The 19,336-nt window shown below is 43.7% G+C and overlaps 1 protein-coding gene across 7 annotated transcripts in view; it reads right to left on the bottom strand.

Annotated features, from left to right (window-relative positions):
- The window catches only part of NF2 (NF2, moesin-ezrin-radixin like (MERLIN) tumor suppressor), a 72,238-nt gene that overhangs the window by 23,287 nt on the left and 29,615 nt on the right, over positions 1 to 19,336 (bottom strand). For 4 of the 7 annotated variants that reach the window (XM_090062282.1, XM_090062281.1, XM_090062279.1 and 1 more), the window contains 9 exons: positions 18,800 to 18,882; positions 17,816 to 17,891; positions 17,275 to 17,409; positions 14,837 to 14,911; positions 13,232 to 13,345; positions 10,919 to 11,041; positions 10,294 to 10,511; positions 6,777 to 6,882; positions 1,076 to 1,197 (listed from right to left, as the gene is read on the bottom strand). In XM_090062282.1, the coding sequence (XP_089918408.1) occupies positions 1,076 to 1,197; positions 6,777 to 6,882; positions 10,294 to 10,511; positions 10,919 to 11,041; positions 13,232 to 13,345; positions 14,837 to 14,911; positions 17,275 to 17,409; positions 17,816 to 17,891; positions 18,800 to 18,882 (1,052 nt within the window). Of the gene's footprint in view, positions 1 to 1,075; positions 1,201 to 6,776; positions 6,883 to 10,293; positions 10,512 to 10,918; positions 11,042 to 13,231; positions 13,346 to 14,836; positions 14,912 to 17,274; positions 17,410 to 17,815; positions 17,892 to 18,799; positions 18,883 to 19,336 lie in introns of all 7 variants that reach the window. The other 3 variants (XM_090062280.1, XM_090062278.1, XM_090062276.1) reach the window with 1 other exon arrangement.

Below are 19,336 nucleotides of genomic sequence, written 5' to 3' on the forward strand. Positions count from 1 at the left end.
ACGGGTAACACTTGCATGCCTTCTAGAATGAACATCACTGAGCAACAGTTTGTTCACTATTAAAAATAAGAGCCAGGTATCCAATCCAAGAGCAAGATCATAAGTCACACAGGTATGAGAGAAAGCCAACTGAGCATTTCCAGAAGATATAACCCTTCCCATTTCCAGTAGGAGCTGCACTACGACACAGGATAGTCTTCTGCCATTTCGTTGAGCTCAGCAGCTTTCAATAGTGCTGTTCTACTCCTTTGTACAGTATATACATAAACTCAATTTACTGAAACATGTTCGAAACTGAATTTGTGTCTGATTCTCTAAGGGTGACTAATGAATTTGAGTATCCTCAAACTGAGACACCCAATCTGACACATCTTAAAGGATCCCTGATTTTAAATGATAGTGAGTCAGCACGGTCTTAAAACCGGGTCCCTTAAAAGTGTCAAGTTCCCCCAAAATTAAGGCACCAAGAATTAGTCACTCTTGAAACTTAGTCTTAACTGCTTTTCATTGTAGAGTACCTATTCCATGTTCACAACAATCAGCCACTACTCTTGTAATTGAGTACTAAGATCCAAACAACGACACTAAAACATCTTGGGATGCATTGCAGTGTGAGGCAAATGCATCCCTGTTCCCAAAGACCATGCACATTCCTGCAGTTTACTGGACCCTAGAAGTTGCATTAAAACCCCAAGAAGGTCGCAGTTGGCTTATGCCCACAGCAGATGAGAACACATCCCTTCTGTTTTTTGGTGCAATGGATTACTTTCATTAGGCAGATTAAGGCCAAACTGGTTCTGAATCCTGTTGAACTCTTGGTCTCAACACACTCAGGACACTATTCTAGGAGATAGAGGACAGCGTTTCTTAACGTGTACGCCACGTTCTTCAGGGACAATTAACAGCCGAACCTAGCAAAGACCTTCCTGTTCTTTTGCCTTACACTGGTACCAACGTGAAAGACATTTTCAGAACAAGCCAAATTCACCCTTGGTGAACCTCCATTAACTGCATGTATGCTATATCAGGACTGAATGCGACACATGCACACAGGCAATGGAAGCATACCACGTACTTCTCTTTTTCTATTTCCATGGAAAGTCTCTTCATATCAGTATCCTTGAAGTCAAAGGACAGACTCTCACTGATGAAACTTGGCAGATCGGCAGGAAGCGTTGTCGTGCTCGAGTTCATCGGCTGCTAAAGACAGAGTACAGATTAATCATCTTTGGACGTGCAATTGCTGTTGCCTGAAACATTTAGTAACAGAAGGGCACAATGACAGAGAAAAAGCAACTGCTGACCCCATAATGCAAGAAGCTACTTAATGGTACTTCAGTGAAGAGCTAGCTCATTGACGGTATGGACAATTCAGATCATATGCTAGTACTCTGTATCCCTTTTGCAGGATGCTGCATGGGCTCCAACAGATGTGAGCAAAAAAGTGTCTCCACTGCTGTGGCCAGGGTTAAGAAGTGGGCTTAGACAAGGTAGCCTTCACATTTCTTAAGGTCATCCACAAAACCCAGTCTGCTTCACTGTCAAAATTATGCCATACAGCTACTTTGATGATAGCACCCTTTATGCTGAGAGATTCTCCAAATGCTCTCAGTATTAGAAAAAGCTGATGTAGTTTAGTGCTTAGAGAACTGCCCTGGAACTTAGGGGACTATTCCCAGCTGTCACTGGCCAGGTGGCTGACTTAAGACAAGCCACCTCTCTGTGCCTCCATCTGTAAAATGAGGATCACGATACTGACCTTTGATATATACTGATGAAAACTACTACATAGGAGTTAGACAATGTTATTAACATATTATAGCTGTCACTACAGACTGTTTAAATGTAGCTACCTCTTGGGAGAATCTTGGCAGGTATTTAATAGTAAAAGCCACACTACAGTTAAAGACAGGAAATGAATTATGCCAATACAAAACACTAAGAAAGAAAAAATCCTACATGCAAAGGAAATAAATTGGTAGAATGGAGTGAGAAATTGGTGAGGACCTTTGACTTAACATCCTGCCTATGGCATAGTTCCACAGTATCCTCAATGGCCACAAACAGCCGAGATCTCTGTTTTAAGCCTTATCTGAAAGACATCAATTCAAGCAACAAACTGTGCCCTCTAGCCATAGGCCAAGGAATTAGTTTACTGAAGAGCATCATGCACTGCATCAGCGGCAGTAATTCCTGCAATACACTATTTGTTCCTTTAAGATCTACCCTACTTTGGCCTGAAGATCAGAGCAAAGGTCTTGGGCTTCGTGGCTAAGCTTATTTAAAGATTGGACAACTATAAGTAAGGTCAAAAAGAGGACTGAGTCTGGGACTGAGGGCTGGGATGTCTGTGCACTTCACCGATTAGGAAGCTATTCTTGGTTGTTTGTTTCCTTCCCTCACTTCTGAGATTTGAAATGAACCTACAATTGCAAAATCTCCCTATTTGGCAACAGCAGTCAGAAATGAAGTAAGTGACATTTTTACTCCATACAGTAGTCCTTCCCTTACCACATGCATGGAATTCATGGGTGGTAGAGATTTGTCTTGGAATCAGTGAATGTGAGGAGTCCGCATTTCCCTTGTTCTGCAGACCTGGGACAGAATTATATTTCCCTCCAGGTACTCTACATGTGCCATTAATGTGAAGCAATAAGTTTATTGCTCTCATGCATGCCATTTGAACGTGTGCATGGGAGCAATAAACTCTAGAGTTCATTGCCATTTGCACGTGCACCCGGGACTGCAGCATGTTGAGCCGGGTTGGAGCAGCCCCGGCTGGCAGGGAGCCCCAGGGGCAGTCAGCCTGCCAGTCTAGAACTGCTCCCCACCCCAGCTCAGAGGGGCTGGCTGGGGCACAAGGGCATTTCAATGCAAGGCTAGCCAGCAGGCAGCCCCTGCACTGAAGCACCCCAACCAGCTGGGGCAGCATTTACATATGCACTACTACAGAGTTTTTTACTATGCAGCAGGACAGTACTTATATTTACAAGTACTTTCCCACTGCAAAGTAAATTAATTTACTCCAGCCTAATAGGGGCCCACATGTAGATGCTGGGCTATTTATTGCACAGCTAATTCATCAACTGTGCAGTAAACATCTCTTGTAAAAACATCCTCCATGGAATAAATGGTACTGACCAAGCGACCTAGCCTTTTTGGCACTTATACACAGGTCACAATTTGATCACCCCTGCAATGGGAAGTGTACATCTGCATGCTCAGTATGGAGGAACTGGCTGGGCAGGTACATATGTGCATAGTCACCATCAAGGTCCACAAAGGGTAATAAAATTCTACACCTGAAGCTGAAATACGAACTTTTGCACAATTACAAGTAAACAAGGACGAAGCAACTAAAGCTACAAGCTTGGTCTGGCCAGAGGGTTACGTTAAGTTTGGCACTCTGCACATATTATATGCACTAGTTCCCCCTCCTGCTTCTTCTCCAGGGCACAACTTACTTCATGGCTGCATTGCTCACAAACAACAATGTCAATATTGCTGTGGGACCATGAACAGGGACATCCATGGGCACAGTGTGGAGGTAAAGTAGGGACAAAATAACAAACAAACAAAAAAACCCCACCTTAATTACTAAGGCACTTTAACAATTTTACCCAGTGCAAAGTCCCTCAGCCTGTATGCTGCATCCTTCTGGCCTTAAATCATTTTAGAGAATTTATGAGATTTCAAATGTTTACAGACTTTGGGTACTTTTACACATGCTCCAGGGGTGGGGGAGGGTAGTGCTTTAACTAAAGCAGCTACCAGCTGCTTTAATTAAAGGGTTGCAGCATCTCATGTATCAGTGTCCCCATGCTTAAAAATGGCAGCTTGAACTAAAGCTTGTTCAACAAGCTTTAGTTCAAGCAACCTGCAGCCATTTTCAAATGCAGGGACAGATACAAGAGACACAGGAGGTTGCTGGAGTACAGTAATTACCACATTCCAGCAGACTGTATTATTGAGTCTGCTCTGACATACTGTAATTAGAGCGCATCAAAGCAGCCTCTGCACTTATATACACGCACCCTTTAAGAGGAGCTTCAGGAGCTCTGTTCTCTAAATCATCATTCCCATTTTTTGTCATTAACATCATGTTCTTCCCTCTCTTCCCTATGGGTTTAGGAAAAATCACCAGGCAGGGAGTTGGGGTACAGGGAGCTGCTGAAGAACAGGGATAAGGAGACTGGTCTGGAAAGAAAGAGGACATCAGTGAAGGGTCTGCCAAGTCCTCCTGAGTGTGATGAGAATTCTTCCCCTCCTTTTATTCCTCTTGCACTCTGCCAGCAGATGGGAATTGGATGAGACTCACTCTGGAGCCAGACACTGCCAACTGCATCAATAAAGAATGGCACAAAGCAATTGTATCCCTGCTGGCCAGAGACTTAAATTCATGTTCCCTTTGTGCTGCACATGCCAATGGCTAGTATTAAAAAACAAACAAAAAAAAAACCACAAACACACCACACAGCTGGCCATGGACTCCAAGAGCTACAAGGACACTTTAGAAAGCTCTGTAAAGAACATCAACAGCCAGTCAGAGATGGGAATGTCACAAAACTATTAATGATCACTTGTCCTTTTGGCATCTTTAGTTACTTCTGCTCTTCCATGCCTTTCTCACTTTCCTCCCTTGGCAGACTAGTAAAAGGATCCCGCTCACTCTGATTGCTGAGAGACCATATAACCCAACTACAGGGACAAAATAGGAAAGAACATATTTAGAGTTACAACCTGGTAAAGGCAGGGAGAGGTCCGCATACCATACCCTATATTAGGCAGAGCTGCAATTTACCTAAGGGTAGCCTCCTAACACGAAGATGCAGTAGTTTTAGAAACCCAACTCCTCTACGTCACTACATTCTTATTCACCTTCTCTGATTGTTCATGGTCCCTCCGCGTGCTAGCAGGGAAGGGATGCTTACCTATAGCCACCTCTCTGAAACACTGTGCAAGTACTGGATTTCAGTATTTTCACTTGACTGCCCCCTAACACAGAGCAGAGCAAGGCAAACCACATGGGAAGAAAAAGAGACAGGCATAACAGCAGATGAGGAGAAGAGCACTTTAGAAATACGCAGCAAACTAAGCAGTACTCTACTTATGCAACTACAATGGCCACACTTGCATACTACTGACATTTGCCATCACGGTAAATAGCAGCCTTTGAGCACATGTGATGTATTGGTACTTATCAAGTTAATCCGAGTGGCAGCCTACAGGGGACAGCTAAAAATGTAACCAGAAAAAAAGAGGAAGACACCTATTTTCTTCCCCATACAGGGAGCTTTGCTGTGAAAAGCTCACATCCCTTTAAGGGAGAGGGTGCAACAAAATGTGTGGTAGAAGCAGAAGTTCTACATGGAATGCCTCCAGGATCAATACAGCTGGAGGGATGGAACCCAGCTTGATTCTGTCCTGCAATATTCCCTTTAATCATATTTCAATTCTAGAGGCAAGAATATATCAATGCTGGCTACTGATTAGCACAGAGCAAGACACAGAAGATGGGGCAGGAGAAGAAAGCTTTCTAGTCACTTTCCTGTGGGTTTAACGCAAGATGGACCCACCAGCCTAAGGGAGTTTAGAGATATAAACTCTTCACTTGACTGATACGGCCATTAGGCTTTCAAGCAAGGATCTGCCACCCTTTGGGTACAATAAAGCCATCATTAGAGAGCTAGTGGACCTTCAGCAGCCTGTTGATCTATGGGGTAGTAAAGCTAGGAGCATTCCAAAGGCAGCTTATAAAGCACAGAAGCAGTGAGCATTCAACTTGGGGCCCTCAAGCTGGAAGTGTCTGACTTATTTCATCTCTGTAATTTCTTAAACGGTTCTGAACATTTTCAGGAAGCTTTGGAGAATCTGGATGAAAAGTGATGCACCTCAAACTCTCTTTGTACTACCTCTTTGAACACTTATGTGAAGGGAGGGAGGTTTAAAGAAAACCTGCAATGGGGAAAGGTTTAATAATTATTCCCTTTTGCAAGCAACCTGTGAGTTCACTCAGGAAGACAACCCATCCCCCTCCAAGACAAACAGCAGTATGGGAACCCCAGAAAGTGCAAGCTGCTGAGGCTGAAAATATTTGATAGCAAAGCAGTTCCTAATGTGATTTATTGCATTATAAAGGAAAAACAGGAAAAAGCCAATTGCCAGATCAAATCAGAGTAGTGGTCATTTGGACTAGCATTCAGTCTCCCACAGCAACCAACACAGGATGTTTCAATGGAAGGTGTGAAAACCTCTTAGTGGGCAATTACATAATCATCCCTTCCCAAAGGAAGTTACTTCCTGAACCCAGGTAGTCAGCAGTTGGTTTATGCCCTGAAGCATGAGTTTACAGGTTTTGAGCAATTTTTATCCTATCTAATGAAATGGAGGATGTTCTTATATGAATAAGTATTTAATCCTATTCTGAATGCTGCTACTAAGCCCTCAGCCACAAATACTACCTCATGTCAGCAAGCACTACAGGCTAACAAAGCACTGCTTTTCATTAGCTTAAAGCCTGCTGCCTTTAGTTTAACTGGGGAACTTCCTTGTTCTTTGATTATGAAAAAGGGTAAAGGGGAGGTAAAATGAAGCCATCTCCTCTCTACCAGCCAGGGAGCCCAGGATTCTGGTCAGCCAGCACAGGAAATTGTTGGCAATTACCATTCCTACGCAACTGAATAACCCAACTCATGTCACTCCACAAAGGGACCTTTGTGCCCTCTCCTGTAGCAGCAGGGGAAGGGAGCGATAGAACTATAATATAGATCACTTACTGTGTAGGATGACTTGCTGGTGATCTCCAAGAGTTTCTGCTTTGCTCTCCGCTCTGACTCACGGGCTTCCTGAAGGTCCTGCTTTAGCTGATCAGCCTCCTTCGCCCTAGATAGAGGAGCACCAATAATGACAAATACCAGATCAAAGTTGAGCAGGGAGGAATGGAGCATGTTAAAAGCTGGAAGAAAGGCAATGAAGCACAAAGTCTAGATGTAGGGAGAACTGATATTTCTCTGGCAATGAGACTTGTCAAATTATGGAATAGATTGTACAAGGAAAATGGTGGGAACTAGAACACTTGAAACTTTCAAACCAGACTGGACAAAACATAACAGAAACAAACGTGTGCTGGCTACTGTACATGAGAGACCAACTAGATGGTCTACTAGGGTCTTTTATATCAGTTTATAACCAGATACCCTAGGTAATGTTTCCAGAAACAGCAAGGAGGTAAAAATCAGGAAGCGCATATATAGGCATTATGCCAACATTTGCAAAGTGACTAACACTTGAAAGAGCAGGTCAAGCTGGTTAGAGTAGAAAGAGCAACTTGGGAATAACAACAAACAATCAAAAATTGAAGCAGAGCAGACTGAAGCTCCTGCTTGTCTTCTGAATATTAACCATCTACTGAGAGCTGCAATAATTACAGGTACTCTATACAGAAAATACTCAACAAGTATTATATGGCCCTTCACACTCATCTCAGAGCCCTGGGGTTTTACTATAGCATTTACCCTTGATGTTCACAGCTCCTGAGGATATGCCCTGGGTGGAAAGCTAAGGGAAAGATTGGGAGGAAAGGTTGGAGAGATGAAAGCCTACTTTGCTGAATCAAAGTTTACAGAAGATCAAGGTAGAGAAGGGACTAGGGACAGTTCCTGACCAAGTGAAATCTGAAACCTATTGCATTTCTATAGCAATAATGGGAAGGAAGCTGCTATTTTTACTCCACCCACTAATGAATGCACTGCACAAAAGGAACTCTAGCATCTTAAAGCTAGAAACACAAAATGTAATGCATGACAAACTCTAGCACCAAGGGCAGAATCACAGAATCAGAGGAGTGGAAGGGACCTGTAAGATCATCAAGTCTGGTTCCCTGCCATGGACAGGGGGTTATTGAGCTCAAACAAGCTCAATAAGGTGCCTGTCCAGCCTCCTCTTGAACACCTCCAAGGATGGAGACTGCACCACCTCTACTGGGAGTGTTCCAGATTCTAGATACCCTTACAGAAAAGAAGTTTTTCCTAATATCTAACTTAAATCTTCCCTCGATTAGCTTGTGCCTGTTGGTCCTTGTGCTCCCTGGAGGTGCCCTACTGAAGAGCTGCTCCCCTAGATCTTGGTGTTCATCTTTGCAATACTTGTGGGCAGCTATCAAGTCACCTCAGTCTTCTCTTGCTCCAGTACCTGGAATCTGTCCTCAAAGGGCCTATCCTCCAGGCCCCTGATCATCTGAGTGGCCCTTCTCTACACCCTTTGAAGTTTATCAACATCCTTCCTGAAAGGTAGTGCACAGAACTGGACACAATACTCCAGCTGTGGCCTCACCAACACCAAATACACGGGGAGAAGCACCTCTCTGGATCTGTTAGCACCACATCGGCTGATACATGCCAGAGTCCTATTTGCCCTGTTGGCAACTTCATCGCAGTGTTCACTCATATTCACCTTCTGGTCAACTGTCATCCCAAGGTCCCTCTCAGATACAGTGCCAGACAGAGGACCACAACCCATCACAGATATGATGAAGGTTCCTCCTACCTGGCATGTGTCTCTACCGAACCTCATCTGACTGCGTTAAGCCCATAGGACCAATCTGTTGAGGTCATCTCGGATCCTTACTCAGATGTGTCCACGTTTCCCCACAATTTGGTGTACTCCGCAAACTTAATCACTGAGCTTTCTACCCCCTCATCCAAGTCATTGATAAAGATGTTGAAGAGCACAGGCCCAAGCACCAATCCCTGGGGGACACTGCTGGAGATTGCCTTCCAAGATGAAGCCATCCCATCAATTACAACTCTCTGGGATCAACCTCTGAGCCAACTGCCAACCCACCTCACTGTAGACAGGTCTAAGCCAGTACCCTCCAGCTTAATTGATATGTTCTCATAGGAAACAGTATTAAAGGTTTTGCTGAAGTCTAGGTAAATGATGTCACCCTCATGCCCCTTGTTCAGCTAATTAGTTACCTGGTCATAAAAGGACACCAGGTTTGTTAGGCATGACCTGTCCTTGACAAATCCCTGCTGGTTGCTTAACACCCCACCAGTTACAAAGTTTGTGGTTGATGGCCTCCTTGACAATTTTTTCAAACATTGTTCCCAGGACCAAGGTTAGACTGACCAGTCTGTAGTTTACAGGATCATCCCTTTTCCCTTTCTTAAGGCTGGGTACTATATTAGCTGTCTTCCAGTTGGTCAGGACTACTCCCGAGTTCCATGACTCTTTGAACACCTCTGCCAGAGGCTCTGCTATGAGCTCAGCCAGTTTTCAGGACTCTTGGATTCAGGTCATCTGGCCCAGAAGACTTGAATACGTCCAGATGATCTAAGAGTACCCTCACCTGTTCAGAACCGATTATGTGGGCTGTTGTCTTCCCCATGTTCCCTGCGCCTCTGGAGAGGTGAACAGCTCCAGTTTGATTTCAGGAACACCGATGTGAAGTAAGCATTTAGGAGCTCTACCTTTTCGTCGGGATCAACTGCGGGCTACCCCCTCAAATTCTGTAGGGGTCCCACAGGGGCGCTTGATTTTTTTCTTTCTCCCTATGTACCTATAGAAGGACTTTTTGTTGTCCTTTAAAGCCTAACATGCAACAGAAGCTCTGTGACTTGTCAGGACAATAAGAAGTCTGGGAGTGCAACATACAGGCCAAATGAAGAATAATTAATTGAATTTGGTAGCTAAAAGCAAAATTAAGTATTGTTAATTAAAGATTTGGAAACTATACAGGGTGTTTGTCAAGGAGTTGTAGGGTTGCCAGAGAGCACAAGCCAACAGTTGTTCGTGTTTATGTAGTGCTTGCTCCAAGACGACGACTTGGGGAAAGACTTTTGCACAGTTTAAAGGAACAATGTCTTCCAGGTACAAAATATTCCACCCATTCCCCAAGCTATTAGTTGAGGACCCATTTCTTAGTCACTCTGCATAGTATCTCTTTCCTCCCCAGAAGAACACAGAGAAGCAGCAAGCACCAGAAAGAGAAAAAAAAACACAGGGATATCTATACTCTCTGTATCTCTGTAATATCTTTATCTGCATCTATCTCTACATATAGTAGCATCAATTTACCATGCAGTGACTGGCTAACCATGGCAAACAGTTCCATAAAGGAAGGAACCAGCTGGGGCCATAAGCCATTGCATGCGCAGGGGATGCCAGGGGCTCACTGTCAACCATCTGGAAAGTCTATGCAGTGGCGATATCTGAGTAAACTGTCTCGGCTAAGCTCACTGAGAGACTTGGAAAATGAAGCACCAAAGCAGGTGCAGAGTTCTTTCTTCTGACCTTCTCTCCGATTCTTCTGCCATTTTCAGGGCCAACATCTCTGCTTCCAGCACCTTCTGTTCCATCAAGCGTTTCTCCTCTTCTGTCCGAATGGCTGTTGCTTTGATTCGCTGCATCTCCTGTTCTGCCTCAGCTGCTTTCTGAGCCAGGAGCTTGGCCTCCTCTTCTGTGATCTGGGCTTTTTCAGCCAGCAAATCTGCTGTTTCTTCAGACCTCATCTGAGAAGTAATGCACATCTCTGTCACTGTGTACAGGACCTCCACTACAATGTACTTAAGATCCAGTTACAGAAACCGAGGTGCCTCCCCCACCAGTTTAACTCCGACTCAAATGTAATTGAACTTCCCACTTCCACAGTAGTCTGCAGTGCCCTGGCCTTTGCATACTAGCTCTCAAGACTCAAAAAAATATTAGCATCTCTCTCTCTAATCAAACCTCCTTGGAGATCCTGATACAGCAGGAATCAACCCTCCTCCAGAACTCTTGCTTCATACCCATCTGCCTCCCTGATCACTATTCACTTTGATTACAACCTCAAGGTGCTTATTGCATGTCCCCTAGAACACTTCAGCAGCAGAGATCAAGAATGGCTGCAGCGCCTGGGGAAGGTTCCCCATAGACTTACCAGAGCCTCATTGGCCATTGTGGCCTCTTCTTTTAGCTGCAAAAGCCTCCTCTCTAACTCATCCCTTGTTCGCTCTGCCTCTTCCCTCATCTGCTTCTCCCGGGCCAGACGCTGTCGTTCCATCTATGGACAAGGGTTAGAGAAGGGAAAAGCCACATATATCAGTGTAATAAAAGTTCGGTGCATCACATAAGTATAGTGTCATCTCACAGGACAGGAAGGGAGGACTGCTCAGTGGTTAAACTGCAGGACTGAGTAATCCTGAATATGAAAGAACATGCATAGTTATTTTCAGACTGGCACAACATATTTAGCCTAGTGCACTAACAGTTCCTTCTGCTTTGCATTCATTCACCGCGGAAGCCAGAAAGGAGTACAATGTCCCACGTTCCAACTCCTATACAAGGCAAGCCGCTACCTCTGACGCCATCAACAAAAAGCCACGATACCCTCTTCAGTGCAACAAAACCTATCAGAATGTCCTGCACCTGAAACCTAGAAGAATGTCGAGTGAAAAGGCAGTTCTCTGATACTGGCTGTTTAAAACAGCAGCAGCATACTATGCAAGCTCAGGCCAAGTGGTAAAGGGGAACCACAAAGGCAGTTAGTATGACAGTTTCTGGTAGCCACATACCACAGTAATAGATCTATTATAAATGTCTAGATTACATGTAAGGATCGCTGCATTATTCATAGGACATACAGAGTTTAATAAAAGGAAAAAAGTGTGGCAAGACACTTTCCTGGTCCTCAGCCACAGGCTGTGCTCTGAAAGCATGCTATTCATTGCAACAGGACTGCTGCTTCTCTCTGTTAAAGATGTCCTTCATCATTTATGACTTATCATCACAATCTGTATCATAGGCACTCACAGGCCCCTGATGTTACAGAGCTGCCCAGAGCTAGTTAACAATTCCAGAGCTTGAGGACTGAGGTGAAACATGGGGATTAAAATCGAGACAGGACAGCACATCACCACAGGATCCATGACATTTCTTGTGCAGTGCATACTTTTCCCACAGCCTTGCAAAAACACTGCCCATTTCATTGTCTACAATAAATGTTTAGTTGCCCCATATCCAATGCCAGGCAGTCACAACCCCATGTAGCTTCCCCCAAGACCACAGGCCCCTCCCAGGTTGCCAGCAGGATCTCAAGCTTTTGTTGAATTTATTGAGACGTCCTCCACTTTCCAAAAGGAACTCATTAAATTCCAAATACCTACTCCCCTGATATGCTGAAGGCTCCAGGTTCCCTCTTCACCCTCCATGCCAAGAACAATTGCAGGGGACTTCTTTCATTCTGCTCAAGCCAGTTTCTTATGGCCAAAGAGGTGGTTGATGGATGTAAGTTGCTTTTCCTCTCAAAAGATGAAGACAATACCCTGGAACCCACCCACTCAGATCTCCTCAGTTCAGACAAGAGATCTGGACACAAGTCTTCTCTAAGACCATCTAGATCATACCACTAAGCTGGTCAAAAGCACTCAGTTCTAGCCCCACAATACTGTATGGTGACCCTCAATGGACACACTCAGATCCAAGTTAAGTACATTAATTTAATACTCTTTTGAGCTTAGACTTCTCTTGGTGTAGCTGGTTGCTTTAGCTGTTGCTGCTGCTACCTAGTGGCTTACCCAGAAATGGAAATTTATATTCTAAGCAGTAGCACTCAGATTAGCTGTGTGGGTTTCAATGAGTAGAAAAGGTCTACGAGCAGAAAACAATGATTCATACAATCCAATTTGCTGATATACGCTCATTGGCTACATGCTGCTGCCTGCAATGTGCTGTTCCTGCCGCTTAGGCTGACCTGCAGTGGATAAAGGAGGCCAGGACTGAATTAGCATGCAAGCTGCATGCCCCAAAATGTCGGTGTGCATTCCATCACCATCTAATTAGAAAATGAGAGCACAGAGCAAAAGCAAAGCACAGCTCCCCTCACAGGCCCTGCCTTAATTACGATCAACTTCCCCAAGACATTAAACTTTCCAGCAAAAGAGCCCAGAAGCAGGATTATTAGGGGTGGATAAACATGCATTTACAGTATACACAGGTTATCCCTTCCCTTCCTAATTATACTCCTGAGCCTGTAGGATGCTGACTTAGCAGCCATTCTGCCATCAACTCATGTAACAAAATAGAGAATGACTGGTAGTGAGAGAGCAGGCTACTTAACAAGAAATTAAGTGTAACCTAAACCTGGATAGTTCAACCTGCTGCTCGCTGTTTATGTCCTGCAATCTGCTTCTCCCTACTAAGTTTATACTTCTGATTTTGGCTCAAGGGACGGCTGGATTGTAAGGCATCTCACCTGCTTCCTGGCTTTCTCTTCCCTGGCCTGTGCTTTCATCTGCTGGACCTCCAATGAGTCTGCCTTTCTTCTTCTCATGAATAAGTCATGATTTCCAATACACAGCTGAAGAATCTGTCCCAGTCAAAAAGAGAAGAGTGGAAGGAAATTACTATATACTTATAAGGTGTGGCTTTTACTTCTGGCACCTAAAGTGGAGCTGTAGTAGCCAGTTCTTATAAAGCATTTTCAAGCATGAAATCTGCACAGGCCTACAAAATGATTATCCCCATTTCAAAGATAAGGAACATCAAGACACAAGAAGGTGGAATGAGTTGCCCAAGGAATAGAACTTGGACTGTAAACTCTTCAGGGTCACAAAGGATATTTTTGTTCTGGATCTAGGTCCCTCAGTAATTCAAACAGTAAAATAAGTCTTATACACTTCACTCTGGTTCTTTACTCAATGGACACTGCTGCCTTTTTGGGTTCAAGAACCACCTGCATGCGGCAGCAGAATGCTTACAGCTGAGCCATCCAATTTCAAAGCAGACAAATGCTGCATGCTGGGGGGCCCCCAACCTCATCCTCAGCTGCCCTGCCACATGGGCTCCCCCAATTCCAGGTTCCCCTAGCCCTATAGGCTGTACCATATCACACTACTCTGCTCCCTGGAGCAGGGGCAATAATCGTAAGCCGAGGAAGGAGAGGGAGCCTGGAGACCCTGGTCGCTACTACAGCTGGAGCTGCTGGGGGAACAGCAGGTGGGTGGGAACCTGGGGGCCGCAAATTAATCCCTCATGGACTGCAGGCCACCATTGAACAACCTGGCTTACAACATCACTCTGAAGCTGGTGAATACAATTAATGGTTATTATAGCTTCTGGGTTAAATTTTCAAAAAGCAAATCAGCATCCAGAAACTCTCACTGTTCCCAAAAATGGAGAGAAGCACTGAAAATCAGGCCATTTTTTAATGCCTGAATGGCTGTGTGGATGGAGTTAATTTTGTAAATCTGGCCCTATCTTACTATGAGTTTCCTGACTCTGAATTATGATGGGTATTTAATGTTTTCAGTAAGGTTAAAAAAAAAAAAAAAAAGGCTATAAATAATGAACAGAACCAAGCCAAGGTCACCTACCTCTCTCTTTGGGCAACCACTCATCCCAACTCAAGGCTTGCCTCCTGAAAGAGGCCCAGCATGGACCAACCAATTAGTTAATATTTGCCTAGCAGCAAATGCTATCACCCCAGATCAAGGAGAAATATTTCAGCAGAGAAGCAAAAAGGTCAGCAAAGAGGCACACAGGATTTTAGAGGAGTGAGAGACAAAAAAAGATGTTTTACCTACCAAGTTCTGCCACAATACTGGGCAGATGCAACCAAAAGAAGAACAATGGAAGTGGGATGAATTTACATGAAGAAGCAAGTCCTCCTCTTATAAGCAGGCTGCAACTTAATTGCATATACCACACTGGATTTAACCTAGAGTGCAGCAGTCCAGTTTGCCACCTCGAACTATGGCCCGATTTAAAAAAGAAGTGTCTTGTCTTACTCTGCCTAGAGGAGCTTCCCCAGGAGTCAGTTGCAGATAATAAAAATCACTGTGTCTGTGAACTTACTCACCAGCTTGTTCACACGCAGTTTCGATGAATTGAACTTAAAGACATCAATCTTTTTGTCCAATGGCTTAATCGTAAACTGAAAAGGGAAAGGAAAAAAAGAAAGTATCAAGCAAAGCCTAGCATTAAAAAAAAAAGGCCGCAACAAGAATTACAGAGTGCTGCCTAACAACAGGTCAGCGGAGTGCCAGATAAACAAGGCCGAGAGCTGTCTCCCATGGCTAGCTGCCAAGCAGGCTAACTAGGATCAAAAGCAATCAAGGGAGTATTGTTCCCCTGGTCAGGAAAGCTCTAGTGCCACACACATAAGCAACATTTTCTCAGGCTTCAGGAGCAAAAAATGCCTGTCTACAGAAAGCAATGCCTTTCTTCTGCTGACCATCCCCAACAGAGGCACTGGGCTTCGAAGACAGAGCTTCATCCTTCCAGGCAAAGACAAAATGCTTCTGTCCATCAGGATAAGGAGGATTGAGAACATAAGAGAAAAAACTGCGGCCCATCAGAACAGAAATACTGGAGGAACCTGTCTGAACAGCCTAATGGAACGGGTTAAATAAGGAAAGCAGAATTTTTCTATCTAGCCATTTTCAGGCCTGATGACCAGTGTAAGATTGTTGCTTCTATTGGGTTTTCTAGGACACAGGCTAGTTCAGTCTTACATAAAACAGTGTCACTACTTCCCTTCGAAGACTGTTCTCAGTTTTAGATGTTATACCTGTCCTCTCTCTTGTATTTAAACTCTCTTATGCCACCCTAAATGGTTTCACCCCCTTCTGGGTCTTATACCATTCAAACCCTTTCCAGCTATGATTATCTCCCTCCAGGTTAAAGTGGATATCATGCTGACAGGAGCACCAGGGATAGGATTCTAGCAAGATAGTCCCTTCTCTGCTATGCTGGTGAGGGCCATGGACTAGCAGAAGGACACCTGAAACTCCAATGCTCAATAACACTGAATTTTTGGAGGCCAGAAATATATTCCCTCACTCCCCCACACATCGCCAAAAAAAAAAGCTGACTGAACTGATAATCCTGTTGAACAGAGTCTATAGCCATTAAACCAGGTCTATTTTTCAATACATTGTACTACCAGAAAACGAATTCAGCAAAACGCATCTCAGTGTTTTTGTTTTGTCAGTTTAAAGGCAATCTTTAAATCTTTCACACAGGCAGACGTGCATGAATGTCTTTGGATTTTAACTCCAGCAGAACCCATAATATTCACTGCTAGCAACAAGGGGAGGGGGAGAAGAGAAACGCCAACTCCCTACAACCAGTTGATCTTTGTTGTAACATATTAAACATCTCTGTTGTGTTGATGTAGCTGTCATACACAGCTATTAAGCCTGCTTACTATCATGTCAGGTCTACTTGTGGTCATCTTATTACAAGGATTATTGACACGATAGAAGATGACAGCTCCTTTCCCCAAGGAAAGATCTATTACAGTCTTATGTCAAGGTCTAGCAATAGAGATTTCAGTTCTCAGATTCTTTGGAGGAATGCATGGTCAGAGAGCTTTCACTTCTCTGACCTGCGGATGGGCTGCAAAGAGCCTCAGGAAATGAACTGTTGTGTTTGGGTTGTTTCTTTATGTTACAGAAAGTTTTAATTTTAAGTTCAATTAAAAAAAAAAACCGCCCCCCCCCCATACACAGCATGGGCTAAGAAATCACTCAAGATGTAACAAAACATGGAATGAGAAATCTTTAGCTCTCACTGATATTATGTTTAAATTAAAAAGAAAAAAAAATAGAAAAAGCTAATGTTTCCCACCACAAATGTACCCCATTTCTTTTGTACAATTCCTTCAAACTGGAAAATGAATTAGTCAATTTTACTTTCCATAGTCAATTTTATTCCAAACAGTGTTCAATGTCCAACAATTCAGGTAACAGATTCGTATTTACATTGAGCGCTTAATCAAAAATCTTCTGTAAGAATTGGAACTAAACCACTTTACCCTCCAAGAAAAAAAATTCCAATCATTGTGTCAAGCCAGGCAGTTTGAAAGTTCGGAAGCTCAGAACACTATAATGAGGCAAAAGGGATCCAAAACCGTTCTTGCTAGGAACATATTTAATTATACTTCACAATACAAGGCTACATTTGCAGTAAGACAGGATTCTCACCTTCTGAACTTTCAGACAGCTGGGCTGAGCACACCAAGGGAAATGTTCTTCATGAAATGGCTAAGCAGAGGTTTTGTAAATGCTCTAAAAATAACAAATAAAAATAGCTTCTGGCTGAGCTCTTGCATGCCTGCTTTCAGAAAACTTCTAAAAGCCTTGGAATTAAGGGTTCTACTGGAAAGGCTGAAGCAGCCTTGGCTGTACTAGTCATAGCAAGTGCAAGCAAAACTGGAGATAAGAGAAGTCACATTAATTTGCTGCCATACTCTGATTGGTGTTTGTATTAAAGATAAGCGCAAACATGTCCTACCTCTTTATCGCTGTAAGAGATGTTCCGGATCTCATTCCATGGAAAAGAGATTTTGGGGGTCAGCCTGTTTTCTGGGTCATAAATATGAAGCCCCAGGGCATCAACACCAAGTAACAGTTCAGTGCCCTTCTTATTCTGAAGGAGGGAAAAACAGAGCAGAGCACATCTTTTTATTCACTTAAGAAAAATCTGACACAAACAGTTACATTCTACTAGCATCATCCAGCCCTGAGCACTGACAACTGCCATGCATCCTACAGGGACTTATGCTTCCCAAGCACCAGGCAGGTAGACTGAGTGTATGGTGGTGGCGCCTTGCTCATTGTCTTGGGAAAATTCAGGAATCAGCCTTCCACTAGCTCTCCTGGCTACAGAAAAGTAACTAGCACAGTGCACAAAAATTCCAGCCAGCAAATCTCAAAGTCATTTTGAAGGTGAGCCTATAATGGAAGAACCACCCCTTTATCTGTCACTGCCACTGTTTCAGATGCACATGGGAGACATGTAAAACTAAAGAAACTCCACCCTGTCCCAGACTCACCTTTATTGCAAAGTAGTTCACTCCATACATCTCCAAGTCCTGAGCTATCTTCAAATATTCCATTTCAGCTTCATCTCTTGTCAGATAAAAAAGGATCAAAGATACAGATGTTGAGGAAGAATGGAGGAGGAGGTAGTGCCTTCTCTTAGCCTAATATTACACAATGCACTGGAGCATGGTCTGGCTCCTTTGCACAGGTCAAGTCTGTCTTTACCAGCAGGATCAATGAAGATCCAGAGCAAATCCCACACTACAGCCTGCCTGCATCCTAATGCCTGAACAGCAACACATTGCTTCAAGCTTTGCCTCGTATCCATTCCAGGTCCTTCAACATTAATGGAAATATACTCAATTTTTGCAGTCCTATATTCAGATGCATCTTCCTTTGTGCTCAGTCTGGAGGAGAAGAAGATTACTACCCTAGGCAGCAATTCACCAGATTAATCTGAAGTATTAAGGAATTGCTAGACTCCTAAGATTTCCCAAGCAAGGATTCCTATTGCTTTCTCCTACTCAAACATCTCTTGCATCTCAATGGCTGTCCAGAAGGAAAGCTTCCAGGTCTTTTCACAAGCGGGTTTTACCATAGTGACATTGGAATGCTACTATCTGGAATTCCATCAGTGTGAAACAACCGGGCAGCAGGGGTACTATAAAGGAAGAAAGCTCTTACCCCACAAGGGCATTGCTCTACTTTAAATCTCACCTGTGTAGCTGAAAAGATACAGCCACCCCAATATGACTGCAATTTTGGAACAGACTTCTGTTCCAACAGGTGCAACTAATACCGTGGGTCCACTGTTCCCATTCAGACAGCATTACTATGGTAACTTGGGTCACCTATCTAGACTCTGCTAAAAGGTCTTTGTTAGCAAAACTCATGAATAGCTTGTGAAGGCTCAAGGAGACTATTTCACTCTGAATGGCCTGATGCTGGGCTAGGGAGTTTACATCAATCCGTAGGTCATGCCAGCAGATGCTCACCTTGCTCTGCCTCGATGCTCTGCATACCATGCTGTTATTCTTTCCTCCCACATCTCTGGAGTCATCTGGTAAAGGTTTATTACCTGAGGAAAAAAAGCAGAGAAATTTTGGTTCATACCACCACAGTTCTGGCACTCTCACTACAAACTGGATATAGTAAGCTTCAAATTCAAAAATTGACCCTTCCTCCCCTTTCACATACATCATCCCAATCCTCATGTCTGATCTCCAATTCAAATGCCTTTCCTTCTGCCTCATGAATAAGCTATGCTCAGCCCTCTGCTCTTTTAATTAACCAGCATTCAGCTAACCTTCCTGAGCATCTCTCAAACCACTACGGAATGCCTGCAGAATGCAGCTGTAAGATCCAGTGAGCAGAAAACATTTGCTATGTTTTCATGAAAAAAATTCTAGATTCAAATTAAACTGCCCTCATTCAATTAACCCTTTTGTATCATTTGCCTTGATAAAGCAACCGTCTTAAAGGTAAAGTGGTCTACCTTTGTGAATTTTGCAGTCAATCCTACATCTACCTTC

This window comes from Crocodylus siamensis, chromosome 9 (genome assembly GCF_052110815.1).
Source record: "Crocodylus siamensis isolate JL-2025a chromosome 9, ASM5211081v1, whole genome shotgun sequence".
In the NCBI taxonomy this organism is placed as follows: Eukaryota; Metazoa; Chordata; order Crocodylia; family Crocodylidae; genus Crocodylus; species Crocodylus siamensis.